Below are 19648 nucleotides of genomic sequence, written 5' to 3' on the forward strand. Positions count from 1 at the left end.
GCATGCGTCCCTTCAATTAGAAAAGCTTCGTTTACATGAAATAAATGCCGCATAATTTGATTGGTAAAAATGCAAATGCATATATTTTAACCGTTTGTGCACAATTTCTTGCAACGCAGGTTTGATTATTTACTATAAATAAAATTAATATGAAAGATGATAACACCGTAAAAAAAAACACTAGTTATATATTTAAAATTAAATGATAACAATTGTGAATTATTTAGTTCGTTTAATTTTCTTTATGTCAGACATATTAGGCACATACAAACATGATTTGATTGAACATTAAAAGTATATTATTTTATTGAAAATAATAATTATAAGGGAACAAATGCATTAATCGTGTAAAGTAAAAACATAAAACTTTCTCACTTAGTAAAATGGGAATGTATATGTATAAACTTTTTATTTTATATTTATATTTGCAAAAAAAGTAAATTTGAAGTTAAAGTCTCTATATATGTTTAGGGACTTTATAACTGTTAGCATACAGCGCATCGCAGTGATAGATTTTAGAAGTATATACACTTAAATTTTTAGTCACTACTCGATAGTCTTCCTACGTCATATGAAATGAATTATCCAATGAAATGATTGTTTCACTGAAGTTGATGACGATACTTAATTTTGTTGTATATGAGCGATACATTCATTATTTTACATAAAATAAAATTTAAAATAAGTATATATTAAGTGACACTTATTGAAACAAATTGATTTATTATTCATTGTTATGTTTAAAAAACTGAAAATAATGAAACTGTCATTCTGAAACTGACGACAGCAAGTGTAGTATGGTGGACCTATAATTTGAATAATACATATATTTGGCTTAATTTGACTTTTGGTAACACGAATTATGGCCAGTCGACCAACTCATAGAATTTTAAGTGAACTTAAACTCAAGGATGAGAATAATGTAATTTATTCATCTAGTTCTATTAACATTATACCATATGTTAATCTAATTGCACCTCATAATTTTACAGAGGTGTTTCGAATGTGGTATACATAATCCTCAGTGGGCTTCTGTTACATATGGTATATGGATTTGTCTTGAATGTTCAGGCAAACATAGGGGACTAGGTGTCCATTTATCATTTGTTCGATCCATTTCTATGGATATGTGGAAAGATTTAGAATTGGAAAAAATGAAAGTTGGTGGAAATAAAAATGCTCGTGAGTTCTTTGAATCACAATCAGATTGGGATGATAACTTACCTATATCACAAAAGTATAATACAAAAGCAGCAGCATTATATAGAGATAAGGTAAATAGATTTCATTATTACATGCAACCATAGCTTTATATCTTAATTTAATGATATGTATTACATTTCTTTTTCCTCTAAAGTTATAGTGAAAATAATAAATTTTAATGTTTTAATATCTTTATCAAATAACTTGCTATGTTTTCTCAAATATTAAATTTCAAGATACAGTTTGTAATTATATTTCTCAAATAATTTAACACCTTATCTGAATAAAATACAAATAGGAATATTAATGCAATATACACATTATAATGTATTATAAAAATTGTACAATTAAATATGTTATTATGTGAGAGTAGAAATTTTACTTTGTATAAATAATTAAAAATGTAACAATTAGATTGTAGTATTAGCTCGAGGAGAAAATTGGAGTCCCATTACCTCTACAGCTAAAGATTTTGAGCCTTCAACATATTCAGGAAATCAACAAGATTATACATCATATCAAAGTGATATGCCAAGTTCTTACCAAAATTTTAATTCAAGTAATTGTAAATCTCAAACAGAAGCCTTCTTTGTTAGAAAACAGAGTGAAAATGCCAATCGCCCTGAGTAAGTAAAGTTTCTCACATAGAAGTAAATTAATAACATAAATTTTATTTCATATGTTAAATATATTGTTACATTTATATCAATCCCATTATTTATTACATTTATTTAAATTGGAAACTTTCAAAGCAATAATATATATGTTTATTAATATATTTAAAGTAATGTTCCACCTAGTCAGGGTGGTAAGTATGGAGGATTTGGTTATCAAATGGATTTACCTAGAAGTTTAACACAAGAATTTTTGGACAATGCAGTTTCTTCATTAGCAAGTGTAAGATAACTAATTTTGTATTATGCTTCTTAAATATATAGGATGGACCATTTAAATGGATCGATAAATAATATTTCTTGTTGACTTTCATTTGCTTATGGATATTTTAAAAAACTGTTCAAGATAAAATTGAAGAAGTAAATATAGTAATTGGAAACATTTTTCAAAGGTCAGTTTTGAAGGTCATCTATATTTTTTTTTAATGTAGTTGCATATTTTTTACTATACCCTTATAAAAGATAAAAAGACGAATTCAATGAACCAACATTTCTATGATTTATTCATAAGATATTCACGTTTTATTAAGATATCCTGAAGCTACAATAGATGATTAAAATGGCATTTGATATCAATATAGAATTGAAGTCATTATGATCAATGACCTATACAAGATTCTAACTTCTTACAATGTATTTGATTCGCATACTGTAGTAATTTTATATTTTCCGGTGCTATAGATTTTTCATGCTATTATTGCATTTATGTCTTTCAACAATTTAACTTTGCCCTGAATAGTTTCTTCATACTCCCATACGAAATGGAGACAATTAAATGTTCATTTAAATGATTCATCTTGTATATGAGTCATATCAAAGTAAACATATGAACTTTAATCAGTATCTAATATTTTAGGGATGGTCAATATTTTCTTCATCTGCATCAAAAATAGCAAGTAAAGCTACAGAAAATGCAATCAGAATTGGAGAATTAGCAACACAGAAGGTAGACAAAATAAATTTTAACTGTAATAGTATACAAATAGTTTGGTTTTAAAAATATGCCTATTATTTAAATCACGTAAACAGTTAATAATATGTGTAAGTATTGTTTGCTGCAAAACTCATTATATTTCATTTAGCTATATTTTTATAACAGTGATTTTTTTAATAAATTTATTTACTATAAAATAGTATTTTTCAGTTATATTTTCATTTTTTGTTTCGTTCTATTTTGTTTTTGTTAGGTTCGTGATGGTACTTTGTTGGAAGATGTTGGAACTCAGGTTAATAATTTAGCTGCAAAGGTAGATAGAAGAATATTGAATGTTTCTTTTATTAACATACATTAATTAGATGTTTTGATGTTTTATTAGTATTGCATTTCGTAGTACAATTCATTAATGTTCATTCTTGTTTCAATTGAATGTTTACTACATAGGTTGGAGATTTAGGAAGAAAAGGATGGGGTGATATTGGAGGAACAAATTCAATAGAACAAAATCAATATAATTCAAAACAACATTATCAGAGTTCTTCTACTATTTATCAGAATAGTGAAGTCCAATCTCTTTCTACAGAAAAAACATCTTTAATGAAAACATCACAATCAATGTAAGCTGATAATTGTTTTAAAAGCATTTTAAATATTAAAAAAAATAGTTTTGTAGATTAATTACTTATTAACATCTTTGTTGGGTGTGTATAAATATATTAATATTATTATGACAAGATTTAGAAAATTTGCTACATAAAAGGATAGCATAAAACGGAGTTTAATACATTGTATACAAACTCGAGCACACCTTATGCATTTAGATTTCCGAAAGAATGAAACTATTGTATTAACAAACAGTCGAAAACTGAAATTTTAGTTTCTCATATAGAATGTATTAACACAAAACATATAAGATTATTATATTTTAGAACTAATATATCGCCTACAAATTCTTCCAACTGTGAATGGGATTGGGATAATGGTACAAAACAAACTAATGAAAAGGTAACGGACCTTAAATCAACTACAAGGAAATCAAAAGATAAAGTTAAAGAAAAAACTTTAATCAACTTTGATACTGACAGTCATGCACCTAATTGGGATTCAAAACTGGAAGATGATGCATGGGAAATATTAAAAAATTAATTACTATTGACTAATTAGGTAATTCTATTGATTAAAGTTCAAGATCTTCAAATGACTTCTTCATCTTATAGATTTTGAATTCATTTAATGTAATATAATAACAATTATTAAAATTAAAATATTTTGATTCTACACTCAACCCTTTCGCTGTGAAAAATGAACGCAAAAAACTTGTTCATTTACGAGTAACATACGCACGTATTTTGTACGTCAGAATATGTAAGAAAATATTATTAAGTGTTTCAAACAAATGTGCTCAAGAACTTTAAATACTTTCCAGTTAACGTACACTACAATGTAAAAGTTCATTAGCACTATTTATACGCTGTGCCTGCTTACTTTTATTTACTTTTGCATTTATTATAGTTTCACTGTTATCAAACTTCATTATTTGTTTTTATACAATTCAGATAAGAAGTACATCAAAATAAATGGCAGGTACATTGTATAAAACAATAAACTTTTAATAAAAAAATATGATACTGTTTTACTTCACAACATGTATCATACCAATGAATTTTGTGTAATTATTACTTTTACTAATAATAATTGTTCATATTAGAAAATATTTTAATACACATATTAACACCTTAAAGACTAGTCCCGCACTAGCGGTAACTGGATCTTTAATACATTCACCACCCTAACATAAAGTACATCATTTATCACACATTACCACCACTTATATATCTGTAAAACTATGATTATGATTGATAACAAAATAACACACAAAATATCAAATATATTAAGCCCTAGTAAACATAATTTTGTTCAGTTTCATATTCTAATCAAGTTATATAAACTATTTGTGTCTTGAGTGATGAAAATGAACTGCAATAAAGTTAAAACAACCATGTAAAATACCCTTGTATGTGAATGTATGAAGGTGTTAATATAAATGTTTGGTGCAAGTATCCATTTCTCTATTATATCCTATATATATTCATAAAAATGGAACTTTAATATAAAATATTTTTAACAGAAAGAGATCTGTGCCTCCAATGTGCCTAGAATAATTTCAGTTTAGTTTATTATCAAAAATTGATAACTATTTGTTTTATTTGTATCAACTTTTCCCTAGATTAGTTAAAAGTTTCTTTGGAAACTTACATGTAGATTGTATCCAAAATGTTTGGTCAGACTTTATCAGCAAATTCTATTAATCATATTGATAAAAATGTACATGCTTCCTTCCCAAGATGTACCCCTTTCAAGTTGCTCATAAGAGAAATTGTTTAAAATGATGTAACAAATACTTTGAGTTTATATGGAATTGTATATATATTTTTCAAAATTTTATTAAGATCAATATTTAATAGTTTATTCATGTAATTTCATTGTTAGTACAAAATTGTATGTATTACCATTTTAGGATTATTTAATTTCCAACTTTCATTATTTACATTTCAGTATAGTATTCCAATAATGTCAAAATGTTTGAGTCCTTACTCAGATATTAGAATCTTATTACTAATATTCAACTTTAAAAAAAATTTATTTGTAACATATGTTTGACATTTCTAAATTGGTGCAATTGATAGCATATACTGGTAAAGTTTGACTATACATTTTAAAAATATCCTACAAAGATTATGTATGTTTATTAGAGTAAAAACTTATTAAACAGTATTATTGTATATAAATATGTAAAATAACTAGAATTACAATACTACAAGGAATGTAAGTTTTTTCCTGGATATACTTTTTTAATATTTCTTTTATTGTAAACTCTTCCAACATATTCCCAGAGATCCTTTTGGCATTTTGGCCACGATTTGTTTTCAATTTTTGACAAAGAAGAACAAAGCATATTTCTATCTTTCTGCGATAGATCAAAAAATGATGATTGCTCAAAACACGAATGATACAGAAATTTATAGACTGCTCTAAAATAGAAACATATAAGTATACTACTATTTGTTGTAGATTTTATATTGACAAATACAATTTATACTTCAAATGAATAGCAATAAAAACTAAATAAAATGATTTATACCTTAAATCACAGCCTTCTAATTCAGATGGTGGTGGGTGATTTTCAAATAGTTGTATAAATAATAGTGCTTCTGGTATAAGACTATCTCCTGGCTTGTATAAACCACATTTTAACCATTTATTCAATAATTCGTTTTCATATAAGTCTTTTGCCATTACTGAATATTCAGAAATCTTTGCTTTAATAACTTGAGGAGGTATGTGTAGCAACATATTTGATATAGCTGGAACATTTTCAGACCCATATTTTTTGAGAGCTTCTAACAATATTCTTTTATCATTGTTATTCCACTCTATATTTGATTTGAATTCACTGCTACTTTCACTTTTATTGCTTTCTTGTTGTTTCTTTTTTTGTAAATTTCTTTTTTTCTTTCCAACATCCATTCTTACGTTTGATGTTTTATTCTTCTTCTTATGTTTACTTTTATTACACAAAATTGAAAATGTTTTTCAAATTGTGTTGTCATAAAGCATATAAGCAAGTAAGATCATCAACATGATCTACCAGTGATTATTCATTAAATAGTTATATTATATACTTCTAATTTGTATTCGAACAATGAAGAAAAAGTATGATTACGCAATATTGAAGAAAAAGCTCAAATATTTCGTTTAGCGAGAATCTGGAAAATGCTAAATAAAATCACATGACATACCTATCCGAACAATACAATATAGTATAACACCCGTTATGTCTCCCTCTACTACCGAATTTCCCCCACTATTCGGCTTGTGGAATTTTTCCTAACAATGCTGCTCTCGATATTTTATACCATATTCGTAATACGTATATTCATTTAGATACTACCTACAGAATGGGGATAATTGACGAAGAAAATATATTGGCGCATCTATACGCTAAAACGAAAAAGTTTAATAATGGAGCAAACTAATTGTAGGTATTGTATATTAAGTAGGTTACTTGACCTTCTATCAGAAAGAAGCGTCTGGGAAAAGCTTAAAAGCTCGATTATCCGAGCTTTTTAGGCGTAAGATGAATGCCCAACAACTCAAAAAAATGCATGATGCAAAGAAGACCCTTGGTATTTTTAACAATTCATGTAAAGAATTGGAAAAATCGCTATATCATCTTGATTTTACTGTGCAATTAACCTGCGCCCTGTTAACTCGAAGTGTTCAATTTTGAGTTGTAGTTGAGTACAGTAGAATGATGACAATTTCCAAACCATTGCTGAAACCTGACACATACACAAATTCAATATTGCAGAGTTGCACTGTCTTATATTTTATAAATTGTATATAGGTTGATTGTGCAGATTGGGATTGAATCTTATCCTTTCAATTTTCGTTGTCCCTTTGACAGTTGTTACATTTATACACGTTTGATCCAAAGTTATATTTATTTTTGTAATTTATACACTTAATTCAGAAAAATGTTTTCATGTTTCTATTACTTCATATGGCATTTATCCATTCTTGACAGTTGAGTAAACTGCTTGTAAATTAATTTCCATGTGTATATAATTTTTAACATAAAGTAACATTTAGGCACTATTTATTCAATGTAACAATTTATTAGTTTATTAAATCAAAAATGTTTGCAATTCTCTTTAACATTACATTTATTCAGATTTTAGAAATCCTATGACTAGAAAAAAGTGATTTGCATACATAAAAAGTATGTATCAGATAATAAATGTACATGTGTTTTTATACAATTGTTTTATTTACAGAAATTAATCACGTGATTAATGCATGAGAGTAGAAGCAATGTACATCATTTAAACTTATAAATACAGGCTAACTCACATAATTTACTTTAAATTTTTTTTGTTGATGTAACATTACAAGCCTCTATACTTTTTTGAAGTTTAAGCCATTAAATTTCGGCACTTTTATTGTGCAAATAATTGCATGATCAAACAAAAATATCAATTAAGAAAAGTCAGCCTTTGATAATAATTAAACTATGAGTGTATATGACATTGTAAAATTAAATGATATATAATATACATAATATACCTAAATAATATATACATTTAACTATGCATCCAATATGGTTTAAAGTAAAAGATATCTTTTCTTCAACAAACATATAAATATTTCCAATTTTTATTGGAAGTATGAATATTATACATATTTCACATTAGAGGAAATAATAGTAACAATTTTTGTCACATATCACCAATTTGTAAAAGTTCCATCTGTCAATATTTAAAGTGATCAAAGTTTTCGTGGTCGTCCTCGTTTTCTCAGTGTTGTAATTTTATTTGTCACTGATCTTGTAGTATGTAATTTCTTCTGAATATTTGCTATAGATTTTGTATTCTTTTGTACATTTCCATGCTTTTTTAAGTGTTGTACAAAGAGTAGTCTAGATTTTATTAACTTCTGACACACATGGCATCTACGTATCTGTTCTGTAAACAAAATTTGTAAAATATTGTAATGGAATGTGTAATTATTAAAATAAAAATAATATAATAATTTATACAGATTCATCTACAAATAATTATAAAAAAGAATAAAAGTAAAAAATTAAATATGAAAAAAAAATTAAATTAAATTTAAAAATAGAAATTTGTAACAAAAGATATTTTATTAATATAGGTTTTATTAAAATTATTCAGGTTTTTGTAATAATTTACCAGATTTTTTTGTTCCATGTTGCAGACAATGTGCCCTTAATAAGGCAGCACTTGGAAACCATCTACCACAATCAGAACAACTTAGTTTCTTTACTTCCCAGGTACAATTTAGTCGTTGACTTCGTTTTCTTTTAATCTTCTTAATCATAGTCAGCTGTTTCTTTGGCTCCACAGGCTCCTTCTTTTTTTCAACCTCTATGGATGGTCGTTCAATCGATGATTTACTAAATCTACGTTTCTTCCGTTGAGAATGTTCTGAACGTACATGACGAGCTAACGCTACTACTACATCAAATTTCTTCTGACATATTTTACAAGCATACTGTTTTTTAATTGTATCTTCATTTGTTCTACTTGCATGTTTTACTTTTTGTTCGTTAAATCGAATCGTATTCGATGGTGATTTCGAGCAGACTCGTAAATGAGTTTCTAAAGCCCTTTGTTGCCTGAAATTCCTTGAACAGTGTTGACATTGCAGTAAAATTGTTTTTGAGTTTGTTTGTTGCAAATCATCATCAGAATCTCCTACCATAATAATTTCATTTTCTTTATCACTAGAATATTTATCTTTACTATCATCTATAGTTATTTCAACAACATCCCTTTTTGATTGCAGCAGACTTTCTTCTTCATCAACATCAATTTCAATAATTTCAACTTCTTTGTGCTTGATTCTTTTCAATCGTTTTAATTCATTATGACTTTGACGATACCCAGAATGCCCTACAACTTTTCTCTTTCTTTTCCCCCTTTTCCTAACATTGTTGTCATCTTCGCTTAAAAGAGACGCTGGTTGTATGATTATTTCTGAATCGTCACGATTAACGGAAATTAATTGTTGCTTTCGAGATCTTTTAGTTTTACACTGCATTTGTGTTGATTCAGGTGATGCACATTCAATGGAACCATTTGATAAATCTAAGTTTGTAGTATTTGATATTGTGTCCATAGTTGAATCTCCTAGTGTTTCTAAAAATTCTTCTTGACTATCTATTAAATTTAATTTTCTTTCCATTAAAGTATTGGAAATGTGATTAGATAAATTGCAATTAGAATTCTCGTGCAATGAATGTTCATATTCGGTCTCTTTAATACTTGTGAAGTTATTTTGGTCTTTGGAAATTTTTTTTGATGGTTTTTTCGATGATTTTGATTCAGCTGCTTTTAAGTTTTGAAGAGTTGCTTGGATTTCATCAAATGTTAATTCAGAATCGGACTGATCACCCTCGAATAGAATATACTGTACTGTTGATTGTTCTATAATCTCATTATCACTTTCATTGTCTTCCTGACAATCTTCAGAATTATCTGTTAAAGTAAAATGTTTTTTCCATTTACTTACAAACTTTACATTATACACCTCTTCTTTAGCATTTCTTAATAGGACAAACTGAGTAATATAAATTTATTAATATTGATGTAAGAAAATTGAACTTGTTCGCAATTACACATAAAATAAAATTTCATAAAAAGATATATGTACCAAAATATATTAAATCATACAATATTATAGTAGTTTTCTAAATACATACCAATATTTACAGAACAATCATCCATCATTAAGTATGTTACATCTGTTTGTTTACCACCAGCTGTATATATAATGTTAGGAACTTGTTTCATATCTAAATTCAAATCAGAATCTTCTATTAAAGTTGAATTTTCTTCCCACATATTTTCTTTTTTTTGTATTCTTTGATTTTCGGTTGAAAAAATTCTATTTTCATTATGAATTGCTATGTCATTTGTTGGTTCATTTTTAGGAAAGAATATTGGTGGTTGTGTAGTTAATAATTGCTTTTTTATTTGTGTTGGTTTCTTTACAGTTCTAACAGCACCTTCGCCTATTAATCTTTCAACATCTGCTCTGTAAATACAACCGTTTCATTATTCGATATACATAATAGGAAATTTATTAATCATATAAATAAGAAAAACTTGTAATATACATACTTCATAAGAAACTGAAAATTTGTTGGTGGTTCACCAGATTCATCGTACATTGCTACAGCGAAAATTTCTTCCGAATCTTCAACTGCATATAGTGCTAATTGTTGACCAGCAGCAGTTACAAATGTAGCTATTGTTTCTTCATCTCCATATTGATCGTCACTTGTTACTTTATTACAACCTATTTCAGATTCACTTTCTTCTGTCTCTGGTAACTATTAAATTACATAAACATACAACACATTACACATAATATCACATAAAATTATAAAATATTTTGTTTCTATAATCTTTTGTATATTTGATAATTGAAGTAAAACATAATATATCAGCATGATTCAACACAACAAAGAATATTTAAATAATTTTTAAATTCAACATTTATTTTATTTTTGTATCTTGTAATTTTTTTAATGAAATTTTAAATATTCTTTGATATTTACCAATAGATCATGTTTATTGCTATGATTTGGAAGCCATTTTTGTTTAGCTATGTTACTTCTACATAATGATATAGAATTTTTTACATATTCAACAGGAATTGCTGTATCTATGCTTTCTTCAAAATATTCACAGGTTTCTTTCGGTTCACAAATAGTTTCTTCAGAGATTCGTTGATTTATGTCTATGTTTTCATCTACAATTATTTCTTCACCAACTACCTATATAAATTATTTGAAATTAATGATAATATAAATATAAAATCTATGTAAAATATATAATTCATACAAAGAATATTGTTTCAATTTTTTAAATGTGTAATGATAGCCAATATTTTGTTACCAGAGTTTCTTCTATGTGTTCATACTTTGGTAAAACCATAAACTCTGTTGAACTTTCTTCTATTGTACACGGTGTTTGTATGATTTCTTTGGAAACCATTTTTTTGTAACTATTAACATCATTCATAAATGACATATTTTTGTACTGTACTTTCAACCCACCAATATCACACTTTTTCAAATAATGAGTACATATGTTAATAAAACGAAGTTCCTAAAACATAGAATTAGAAAAATAGAATCGAAAATAAATTCATCTTGATAGGTTAATAATCAAACATAATTGAGGTCACTTTATATACAAGAATGTTAAAATATCGACAGATATTTGCTTAGGGTTATGCTCGTCGCAACAATTATGATTTGTAAGTTAATAATTTTATTAACACCAATTGCTAATTAGATGCATAATTTTCTTTATATTATGGAGATCAATATGTATTATAAGTACTCATATGTATAATTGCATTCGGTAAGGAAAATACACAACCTTTTAATAACTTTAAAGTTCCATAACATCATAACCCAAATAATGTAATTAACAGTGGTAATCGTAGAACATATATTGAGTTTTGCGATATTTTTTTAATGATCACTGAATTCTGTGCTTTACATATCAAAATATAGAACAGTGCATAAAACTATCAGATTTAACACAAGCTTCCGTCTACCAATTTACGACATACAAATTAATATTAGATACACACAGGACTTATGTCCTACACACATGTAGAAACATAACCCTAGGCATTAGATATTACGCACGTTTACACATATAGGAAATTATCTTCAAGTTGCATAGATTCTGACTGCACATTTTTATTAACGAATTTTCATTCATTAATATAAATGTATGTGAATTTCTATTTTTATAACTAGTAGACTAATAGCTAAAAATAACCATTTAAGTAGAAATACAGTTCAATGTGTAAAAAATTCTGCAATATATGTAATGAGAAATTTAAATATAAACTGCACGTTTTCAAATTAATTGTTAATGCCAAGTATTTATATCAAATAATATATTTCTGTATTCTTTTTCAATGGATAATATTAGGAAGATAAAATAAAGCGACGTACTCTAGGTATTTAGACAATACAAGACGTCAGCCATTTCAAAATTTGTTGATTCTAAACTTGATCACCATCCCTCCCCTCCACTTTTTTCAATTGGACAAGTTTGGCACGTGATGTTCAAGTAACTTAAACATATAGGTGTGACTGTCAGCTGATGCACCATCAAGAATCGTTACATTCAATACAAGTATTAAATCTTCTCTATTATTCTTACTTCTTTCTTGGCAATGGCTCTTCATTCTACAGGAAAGGGCAAGCTTCTTGCGGTGATCGGAGATGAAGTAAATAAATCATATATCAAATTCTATCTTACATTTGATAATCATTTACGAGTTTTATTGTAGGATACTTGTGTTGGATTCCTCTTGGGCGGAGTTGGTGAAATTAATAAGCATCGTCAACCCAATTTTATGGTTGTAGATAAAAGTATGTATTATGGCTATTTTGTTCTATAAAAATTTATTCGATTCCAATGTTACTGTGTGTCATATATTTCAATTTAACATTATTGTATTCAAATCTATTAACTTGAATTAATTCCTTATAGTAAAATCATATGGGTATTACTTTTAGATACAGGAATAAGTGACATAGAAGATACATTTAAACGTTTCATTAAGCGAGATGATATTGATATTATCCTTATCAACCAAAATGTAAGTATTACACACCTTACAGCTTTAGTATGTTTTAAATAGCTAAGTTTGTTTATAATAATATACATAGGTTTATTTATTAGTTAATGTTTTGAAAAATTTATATATTTTGTTAATTGCAAAGTAATGGTAGAAGTTAAAGAAATAAATGTATACCATAAATATGTTGTACACATTTAAGTATTAACTTAACTAGTTCCTTACTTTTTGGTTTTATATAATTATAACAGTATCTGTACGTTGCTTTCTTAAGAAATGTTCAATTGATGGTTTCTTCTTTTATGAACTTAAATCAGTTTAAAATGTTTTCATAAGAACTATGATATTTTACCTTAAACAATTTAAGTATTTATTAAGTTACCACTTTTTTAAGTAAAATTTGTGTATTTATTTGAGGTTGCAGAAATGATTCGTCATGTAATTGATAGTCATACGCAACCTATACCATCAGTATTAGAAATTCCCAGTAAAGATTATCCATATGATGCCAGTAAAGACTCCATTTTAAGACGCGCTAAGGTAAGATTATATAATTTATTCACATTAGAATCAATTACTAAATTTATAATAAATTTAAAATTATTAATTGGTATCTTTACATTACATTAAACACATATTAAATATATTTAAAAGTCCTTGATAGTTAATGGTAACAGAAGTATTGTTGAATACTAAACTGTTTGCAATTAATTATCATCTAATGGTTTCACTAACTAGTCTCTCTAATGTTATTTTACAGGGAATGTTTAATCCAGAAGATATACATTAACCTATGTACATAAAATGTTAATCTATATAAAAATATAAAAATGTATAATCTGTATAGCACTTATTAATTTTGGTGTTTAATGTTACTGTGTGTTGTAATTCACTTGTAAAGAATAGAAATATGTATAACATTCCATTATTTATTTTATATTTCAATATTTTATTAAATATTTCTTGTAAAATGTATCTATAAATCTTATCCTATACAGACAAGTGGTATCACTTACATCAATTTAAAAGAAATATACTTTATTATACTAATAAGTACACAAAATTTAATTGCATAAATAAATATATATGTTATATGTATCAAAATACACTGTAAATGTTATTTATAATTTCTTTTTACAGAACAATATGAATAATCTCTTGAAAAATAAGTTAAAAATATAAAGTTAAAGTAAAACGGAAATTAATACATGATATTTTCATAATCTATTAATACTTATTTATGTGTTTAGATAAAAGCACATTGAAAAATTTAACAATTCGTTTTCATAATCAGAAATAGCGAAGTATATTTTCATTTTATTTCTATACATTTATTGAATTGTTTTAGTTAAAAAATAGTAATAAACAAAATTTTAGTTTGAAAACAGTAACGTACGTATGAGTTTAAGTTTTTAACTTATATTGGAAATTTATTTTTTTATCACAATCTAAAACTTTTAACATTATTTATATCACAGGAATTACAATCAATACAATTATATATTATTTTAATAATAAATAATATTATACAATTCTTGTTATTAGTAGCATCCTTAAGATTGTTTAAAACAATTTTGAGACAAATTTTTTAATAATGAAATTTTACTATATCACTTATGATAGCTCTAAAAAAATCTTTTGACACAGATATTTAATTTTGGGGATTAACGCTTTATTTTTATCTGTTTTTTTGTTGAAGTAAATTGTATAGAATAGAAAATATATGAATACTTATAAATATAAATTTTCACTCACCAATTTTATATACTTTTGTTATGAAAAGGAACACAAGTATTAAAAGTAATATCAGAATAATCATGCTGCATACAACTAAATACAATACGGTTACAGTCCTACAAAATAAATTACAATAAATAACAATAAGTAATTTTTAGAAACTAGAGAGCAACTTCACTTATCTTAGATGTACAACCTCTGTTTACAAAGAACACAATCTGTAACATTTGTTAGTGATACACAAGTTATTATTACATGATTAGCATTAAAGCAATAAAACATGTCATATTTTTAATTTAAATTATTTTTGGGTTTATAATATTTAAATTTAGAAATCTCGTTCTTCAGTGGCAGACATAAATAATTTTTGTACGATGTAAGTGATTTTAACTAAAAACAGAAAAATCGTAAAATTATTTAAGTGTAAAGAATGTATAACTAAAATTAATCATTAAGTTGCAGTTTTATAATGAAAGTGAATCAAATTATGATATAAAAGTATCATGGATATTACATACAATTAATTTGTTGAAACCACAATGGTTTGTTTATCCATTTAATACCAATAAAATAAGCTGGAATACCAGATAAAGTTATCAAGGCACCTATTCCAACTTCGTATGGTCTTTCATAGCAAGGTACAAATACTAAAAATGCACATATAGCCACAAATGTGACAGGAATCCATAAGGGCATCTGCAAAATACTGTGTGTAATTTTCAGTTTACAAAAGTATTTATTAAGTTACTCACCTTAATTGGTCGATTCATGTTAGGTTGTTTATAACGAAGCCATAAAACACCAGCTACTGACAACATAATGAAAAATGATTCTACTATGCTGCAGTATGTGATTAATATAAGAGTATCACTTGTACACAGCATTATTAGAGATAAAATACACTGTAAACAAAAGGAAAACGTGTACATTTATTAACTCTAATTTGAAAATTTTATATCATACAATAAAATGTATACTTTTTGTACACATACAAGAAAGACTAGGGCAGGTGTAGGTGTAAATCTTGAAATATTAATATGACTTAACATTGAAGGTAAATGACCATTTCTAGCACCAACAAAACATATTCGAGATGAAGTCATCATATGAACACTCAATCCTCCAAATGCAGATACAGCTACCATCACAGGTATTATCCATGCCATCATACCAAGAAGTTGAGCACCAAAACTCTAACAAAAATTTATACTATTAGGTTTCTATGGAGAATATACATTATTATTGCCATTATTATTATTATTATTATTATTATATACTTGTGTACACATATTTTTTAAACTAATTATATTATAAAAGATACAGAAAATGTTACTAACCACTGCTATTGCACGAGAAGCAATCATAGCAGTTGGTGTTAATACTGATAAGTAAGCTACATTTGCCAGGACATAGATGAAAGTAACTAAAGGCAGTGATATGTAGATAGCTCGTGGCAAGTTTCTATAACATTAAATTATTTATTTAATATTCAAAAATATAAAGATACCATAATTTTACATTAATTTTTATCACATACATGTAAGGGTCTTCTAATTCTTCTGTCATAAAGTTTAAACAATTCCACCCAGAATATGAAAATATACCAGAATAGAAAGCCACTGCAATTTTACCAGGATCCGTAATGGTATTTTCAAATGAATTTTCAAAATTTTCTATATGACCTATATCAAATGATTAATGCACTGAAACACGACACTATAAATATTCATGCATATAACATGATTCTTAGGTCTTGTTATTTTTTATAACAATTGAGTGAATCAAATATTGATTTTTCTCCTATTAATCTTTGTAAAAATCTCAAATTTCATAAAACACATAATTTGTATTCATAAGATGACTTTAATTAATACTAATCTAACTACCAGTTATAAAAATTATACTCACCTTGTAGTAACCAAATCAATCCAGCAATAATTATAATTACTAATGCACCAATTTTAGCAAACATGAATATATTTTGCATTTTAGATGTCTCTTTGACATCGTAACAGTTTGCAAATGTAAGTAAACCTATTGAAAATTTGAAATTAACTAAAGAAAACAAATCAATTACCTAAACTATTTCAGGAAGTATTGTTATTTATAATTGGATAACTGATAAATTGTATGAAAAAGGAATTTATTAAGACAAAGGTTTGTTCTTGATTGAACAAAAGAATATTTAGCAAAATGAAAAATGCCTTACAAATAGTCACTGCTGCTATTAATCGTACACCACTATCTGGAATAGTACAATTTGGAAAGAATGGTTGTAAAACATATTCAGCAAAAGTTAATCCCATGATAGCATTTGTAGTTGGTCTGCAAATAGAGAGCACAGTAATATAATTATTTTCTGTTTACTTGAAACACCAGTTACAGTTTCAATGACTTTGTATAGAAAGAATAACTTACACAAAAATTAAAATAGCAGCCCATAAGTACAAAAAAGCAGGTAAGGCTCCAAAAGCTTCATAAATATAAGCATAATCTCCACCACTACGAGGTATACAAGTTCCCAATTCAGCATAGCATAATGCCCCAATCATAGAAAGTAGCCCACATAAAACCCAAACAATTAAAGATACCCCAATGCTTCCTACTTCTTTAATTATGCCTTTTGGAGAAATGAAAATACCTAAATAAGCATAATAAATAATTTTATTATTTTACACATATTCTTTTCACGAAGTACAAAATTAGCTGTAATTATGTGTTTGTTATGAAAATCAATGAAACATACAAAATTATCTCATTGGAGGTTAAATTATTAATTTATTATGTTCAAGAAAACATGTTTTACAAATTCATAAATATAAAAACATTTTTTTTCATTCTTATTATTTAGTTATGATATCTGAATTTATCTTTAAATAATATTTATAAATACGAAAAGTTTTGAAATAAAGAAAAGATGAAAGAAACTTTGTTTAGAAAATAATAATTATTAAAAATATATACTTGTTTAAATGCAAGAATAATTCCAGCTATAAGAGTACCTTATGTAGAATATGTAAATTATATATATGCTTGATAAATGCTAAAATTAAAAATGATAAAAAATATTTACCTGAACCACATATAATTCCTAAAATAATTGCAACACTTTCTAAAAGACCAAGTTGTTTTTTCATTTGTACTTTCCCAACATTGTTAATTTGCTTTTGACTCTGTGGCTCATTATCCAAATTTATTAATCGAACTTCTTTAGAAAATTCATCAAATATTTGTGAGACCATCTTATCTAGATAAAATGAACATAAAAATCATCACTAATTACAATGAATAATATAAAAATAACATAGATTTGACAATTTTGAATAATTAAATGTAAGTGTTTAAATTGAAATGTAGAAATAATGACATGAAATAAACAGAAAATAAAGGAATCTATTAAAAAGTAAAGAATTGTACTAAAAGTCAATTGTTATGCAAAATTATTCCTTCATCCACAACACTTATTATTTTTAGTTTTACAGAGAAAATTTATATACCTTTATGGAAGACAAATGTTGGTAAATAAACTGTGGTTTTACGTGTTTTTTGGTACCAGAAGTAAAGTACACAATTTAACGTGTAATACAACATTCACACGTGCGAATATTATGTATATTGATGGTTTGTATTCTTTCCAGAATATAGAACATCATCTGAAAATGAAAATGTTTTAGTAATATTTTAAAAACATAAGATATCTTTAAATATAATGTAATCATAATTTACTGCTACACTTGAAAGATTTAAACAATCAAATAAATGAAAGCTTTCCTTTTTAAGTCACAAAATTCTATTATAAATACATCTACTTAAGTTTAAAACAAACTTAGGTTATACATATAAGAACACGTGCGTTAAAACGATTTAAGGGTTGATTTACATTAACGTATACAAAGGAGATTAGATTGTTTAATGTACGAATAATATTCACATCAAAAATTAATTTTTACTGATATGCACTTTTTATTAATATGCATATATGTATTAGTATCAATGACAACTTTTTAACAAGTTTTCAATTTTTTCATTTCAACAAAAATTAATCTCTGATATAATTTGAATTCACTATACATATGTATGTGTGTACGTAGGTAATGCTGTTGAAATTATACAATCATCAATTTATCTTTGTAATTTATTGTTTAAATGTAAATTTTAATATAGATTATAAATATATTTAATCGATACAAGGCAATTCATAATGTGGTGAAAATAATAATTGATAAATCAGTATCAGCGTACATCAATTTTAAACTTATTTTAAATCGTATCTTCGAATTATTCAATTTTATTAACAATAAATGGTATAATTTTTTACGAAATTATTTATAAAATTAAGCTATGAGACTATTAGTACGTTTACTAAATACATTCATATATGAAACACAATTGAGCAGAATTTAATCAAATTTATTAAACTATTATATTAGATTTCAATATTTCTATATTTCAGTACATATTTTTTACAGAAGCAGTCAAAGTAAAAATGTATTTATTTTTTTAAACAAATGTATAATACATATATAGTGAATCTTAAAAGTACAGACAAGATATAGAAAGTTGGTGTCACACATTTTAAAATACCTATCTTATAAGCGTAAAGTGATAATGGAGCGACCTCTTCGTTTAAAAATGATGATTCTAGAACTATATTAAACTGCATCATCAAAATCGATAAAGGTAGTGAACATGAAAAACTTGTCTCTGTAAATAGTACACCAAACTAATTGTTAGTTTCATATTATTACAATGTTCTACGTGCCATTTGTGAGATTAAATAGTACCTATCGTTATTATATTTTCTGAAACTGATAGGTTTGGTAGAATTACAAATGATGTATTTATTGAAACAAGTTTTCTACGTTTCCTACCTTGATCAATTTTGGTAATGTAGTTGAAT

At 26.1% G+C, this 19648-nt stretch overlaps 5 protein-coding genes and 1 long non-coding RNA gene across 16 annotated transcripts; 3 read left to right on the top strand and 3 right to left on the bottom strand.

Annotated features, from left to right (window-relative positions):
• The first annotated feature begins 605 nt into the window (after positions 1–605).
• Arfgap1 (ADP-ribosylation factor GTPase-activating protein 1) lies at positions 606–4874 on the top strand. Of its 2 annotated transcripts, XM_076315782.1 has the most exons (8): positions 606–922; positions 993–1274; positions 1618–1829; positions 1989–2100; positions 2734–2823; positions 3065–3124; positions 3259–3431; positions 3744–4874. In XM_076315782.1, exons 1-8 carry the CDS (start codon positions 863–865, stop codon positions 3958–3960), a joined length of 1206 nt encoding a protein of 401 aa, XP_076171897.1. In that variant the 5' UTR covers positions 606–862; the 3' UTR covers positions 3961–4874. The 2 variants fall into 2 exon arrangements, with proteins under 2 accessions (XP_076171897.1, XP_076171898.1); XM_076315783.1 differs by lacking the exon at positions 3065–3124.
• On the bottom strand, positions 1848–6798 carry LOC143148939 (uncharacterized). Of its 2 annotated transcripts, none has more exons than XM_076315784.1 (2): positions 5957–6634; positions 1848–5846 (listed from the first exon to the last, which is right to left on the bottom strand). In XM_076315784.1, exons 1-2 carry the CDS (start codon positions 6340–6342, stop codon positions 5630–5632), a joined length of 603 nt encoding a protein of 200 aa, XP_076171899.1. In that variant the 5' UTR covers positions 6343–6634; the 3' UTR covers positions 1848–5629. The 2 variants fall into 2 exon arrangements, with proteins under 2 accessions (XP_076171899.1, XP_076171900.1); XM_076315785.1 differs by having other exon boundaries at positions 5700–5841; positions 5957–6798.
• On the top strand, positions 6706–10071 carry LOC143148941 (uncharacterized). The gene is made up of 3 exons (XR_012992647.1): positions 6706–6853; positions 8593–8668; positions 8742–10071. It is a non-coding gene; the product is annotated as an uncharacterized LOC143148941 (long non-coding RNA).
• LOC143148937 (uncharacterized) lies at positions 7894–12396 on the bottom strand. 4 transcript variants are annotated; one of them, XM_076315779.1, is made up of 7 exons: positions 12380–12396; positions 11301–11513; positions 10961–11179; positions 10521–10732; positions 10100–10434; positions 8568–9875; positions 7894–8339 (listed from the first exon to the last, which is right to left on the bottom strand). In XM_076315779.1, the coding sequence occupies exons 2-7, from the start codon at positions 11433–11435 to the stop codon at positions 8143–8145; spliced, it is 2406 nt and encodes an 801-aa protein (XP_076171894.1). In that variant the 5' UTR covers positions 11436–11513; positions 12380–12396; the 3' UTR covers positions 7894–8142. The 4 variants fall into 4 exon arrangements, with proteins under 4 accessions (XP_076171894.1, XP_076171895.1, XP_076171892.1 ...); XM_076315780.1 differs by lacking the exon at positions 12380–12396 and adding an exon at positions 11790–12127 and having other exon boundaries at positions 11045–11179; XM_076315777.1 differs by lacking the exon at positions 12380–12396 and adding an exon at positions 11790–12127.
• Positions 12397–12472: 76 nt separating this feature from the next.
• Positions 12473–13934, top strand: Vha14-1 (V-type proton ATPase subunit Vha14-1). The gene is made up of 5 exons (XM_076315786.1): positions 12473–12657; positions 12721–12802; positions 12950–13032; positions 13429–13551; positions 13772–13934. Exons 1-5 carry the CDS (start codon positions 12604–12606, stop codon positions 13799–13801), a joined length of 372 nt encoding a protein of 123 aa, XP_076171901.1. The 5' UTR covers positions 12473–12603; the 3' UTR covers positions 13802–13934.
• Positions 13935–14852: 918 nt separating this feature from the next.
• On the bottom strand, positions 14853–19589 carry Gb (solute carrier family 7 member genderblind). 6 transcript variants are annotated; one of them, XM_076316227.1, is made up of 12 exons: positions 19333–19589; positions 18246–18401; positions 17822–17995; positions 17167–17389; positions 16958–17073; positions 16657–16782; positions 16286–16430; positions 16086–16209; positions 15741–15941; positions 15501–15650; positions 15267–15444; positions 14853–15138 (listed from the first exon to the last, which is right to left on the bottom strand). In XM_076316227.1, the coding sequence occupies exons 2-12, from the start codon at positions 18337–18339 to the stop codon at positions 15077–15079; spliced, it is 1593 nt and encodes a 530-aa protein (XP_076172342.1). In that variant the 5' UTR covers positions 18340–18401; positions 19333–19589; the 3' UTR covers positions 14853–15076. The 6 variants fall into 6 exon arrangements, with proteins under 6 accessions (XP_076172342.1, XP_076172346.1, XP_076172348.1 ...); XM_076316231.1 differs by lacking the exon at positions 19333–19589 and adding an exon at positions 19119–19138; XM_076316233.1 differs by lacking the exon at positions 19333–19589 and adding an exon at positions 18680–18699.
• Between the last annotated feature and the right edge of the window lie 59 nt (positions 19590–19648).

This window comes from Ptiloglossa arizonensis, chromosome 7 (assembly GCF_051014685.1).
Source record: "Ptiloglossa arizonensis isolate GNS036 chromosome 7, iyPtiAriz1_principal, whole genome shotgun sequence".
NCBI lineage: Eukaryota > Metazoa > Arthropoda > Insecta > Hymenoptera > Colletidae > Ptiloglossa > Ptiloglossa arizonensis.

What these genes read in the sequence shown, in the direction of transcription:
- Arfgap1 (XM_076315782.1), top strand. Translation starts at nt 863, where the DNA reads ATGGCCAGTCGACCAACTCATAGAATTTTAAGTGAACTTAAACTCAAG. An exon ending in AACTCAAGGATGAGAATAAT is followed by an intron (nt 923 to 992) that starts GTAATTTATTCA and finishes ATAATTTTACAG; the next exon opens with AGGTGTTTCGAATGTGGTAT. An exon ending in ATGAAAACATCACAATCAAT is followed by an intron (nt 3,432 to 3,743) that starts GTAAGCTGATAA and finishes ATTATATTTTAG; the next exon opens with AACTAATATATCGCCTACAA.
- LOC143148939 (XM_076315784.1), bottom strand. Translation starts at nt 6,342, where the DNA reads ATGGATGTTGGAAAGAAAAAAAGAAATTTACAAAAAAAGAAACAACAA. An exon ending in TTAGAAGGCTGTGATTTAAG is followed by an intron (nt 5,847 to 5,956) that starts GTATAAATCATT and finishes TTTCTATTTTAG; the next exon opens with AGCAGTCTATAAATTTCTGT.
- LOC143148937 (XM_076315779.1), bottom strand. Translation starts at nt 11,435, where the DNA reads ATGTCATTTATGAATGATGTTAATAGTTACAAAAAAATGGTTTCCAAA. An exon ending in TGATTGTTCTGTAAATATTG is followed by an intron (nt 9,876 to 10,099) that starts GTATGTATTTAG and finishes TTACTTTAACAG; the next exon opens with ATAATTCTGAAGATTGTCAG. An exon ending in ACATGGAACAAAAAAATCTG is followed by an intron (nt 8,340 to 8,567) that starts GTAAATTATTAC and finishes TTTTGTTTACAG; the next exon opens with AACAGATACGTAGATGCCAT.
- Vha14-1 (XM_076315786.1), top strand. Translation starts at nt 12,604, where the DNA reads ATGGCTCTTCATTCTACAGGAAAGGGCAAGCTTCTTGCGGTGATCGGA. An exon ending in TTTTATGGTTGTAGATAAAA is followed by an intron (nt 12,803 to 12,949) that starts GTATGTATTATG and finishes TATTACTTTTAG; the next exon opens with ATACAGGAATAAGTGACATA. An exon ending in CCATTTTAAGACGCGCTAAG is followed by an intron (nt 13,552 to 13,771) that starts GTAAGATTATAT and finishes GTTATTTTACAG; the next exon opens with GGAATGTTTAATCCAGAAGA.
- Gb (XM_076316227.1), bottom strand. Translation starts at nt 18,339, where the DNA reads ATGTTGTATTACACGTTAAATTGTGTACTTTACTTCTGGTACCAAAAA. An exon ending in AGGAATTATATGTGGTTCAG is followed by an intron (nt 17,390 to 17,821) that starts GTAAATATTTTT and finishes ATGCTTATTTAG; the next exon opens with GTATTTTCATTTCTCCAAAA. An exon ending in GTGGTTTCAACAAATTAATT is followed by an intron (nt 15,139 to 15,266) that starts GTATGTAATATC and finishes TTCTGTTTTTAG; the next exon opens with TTAAAATCACTTACATCGTA.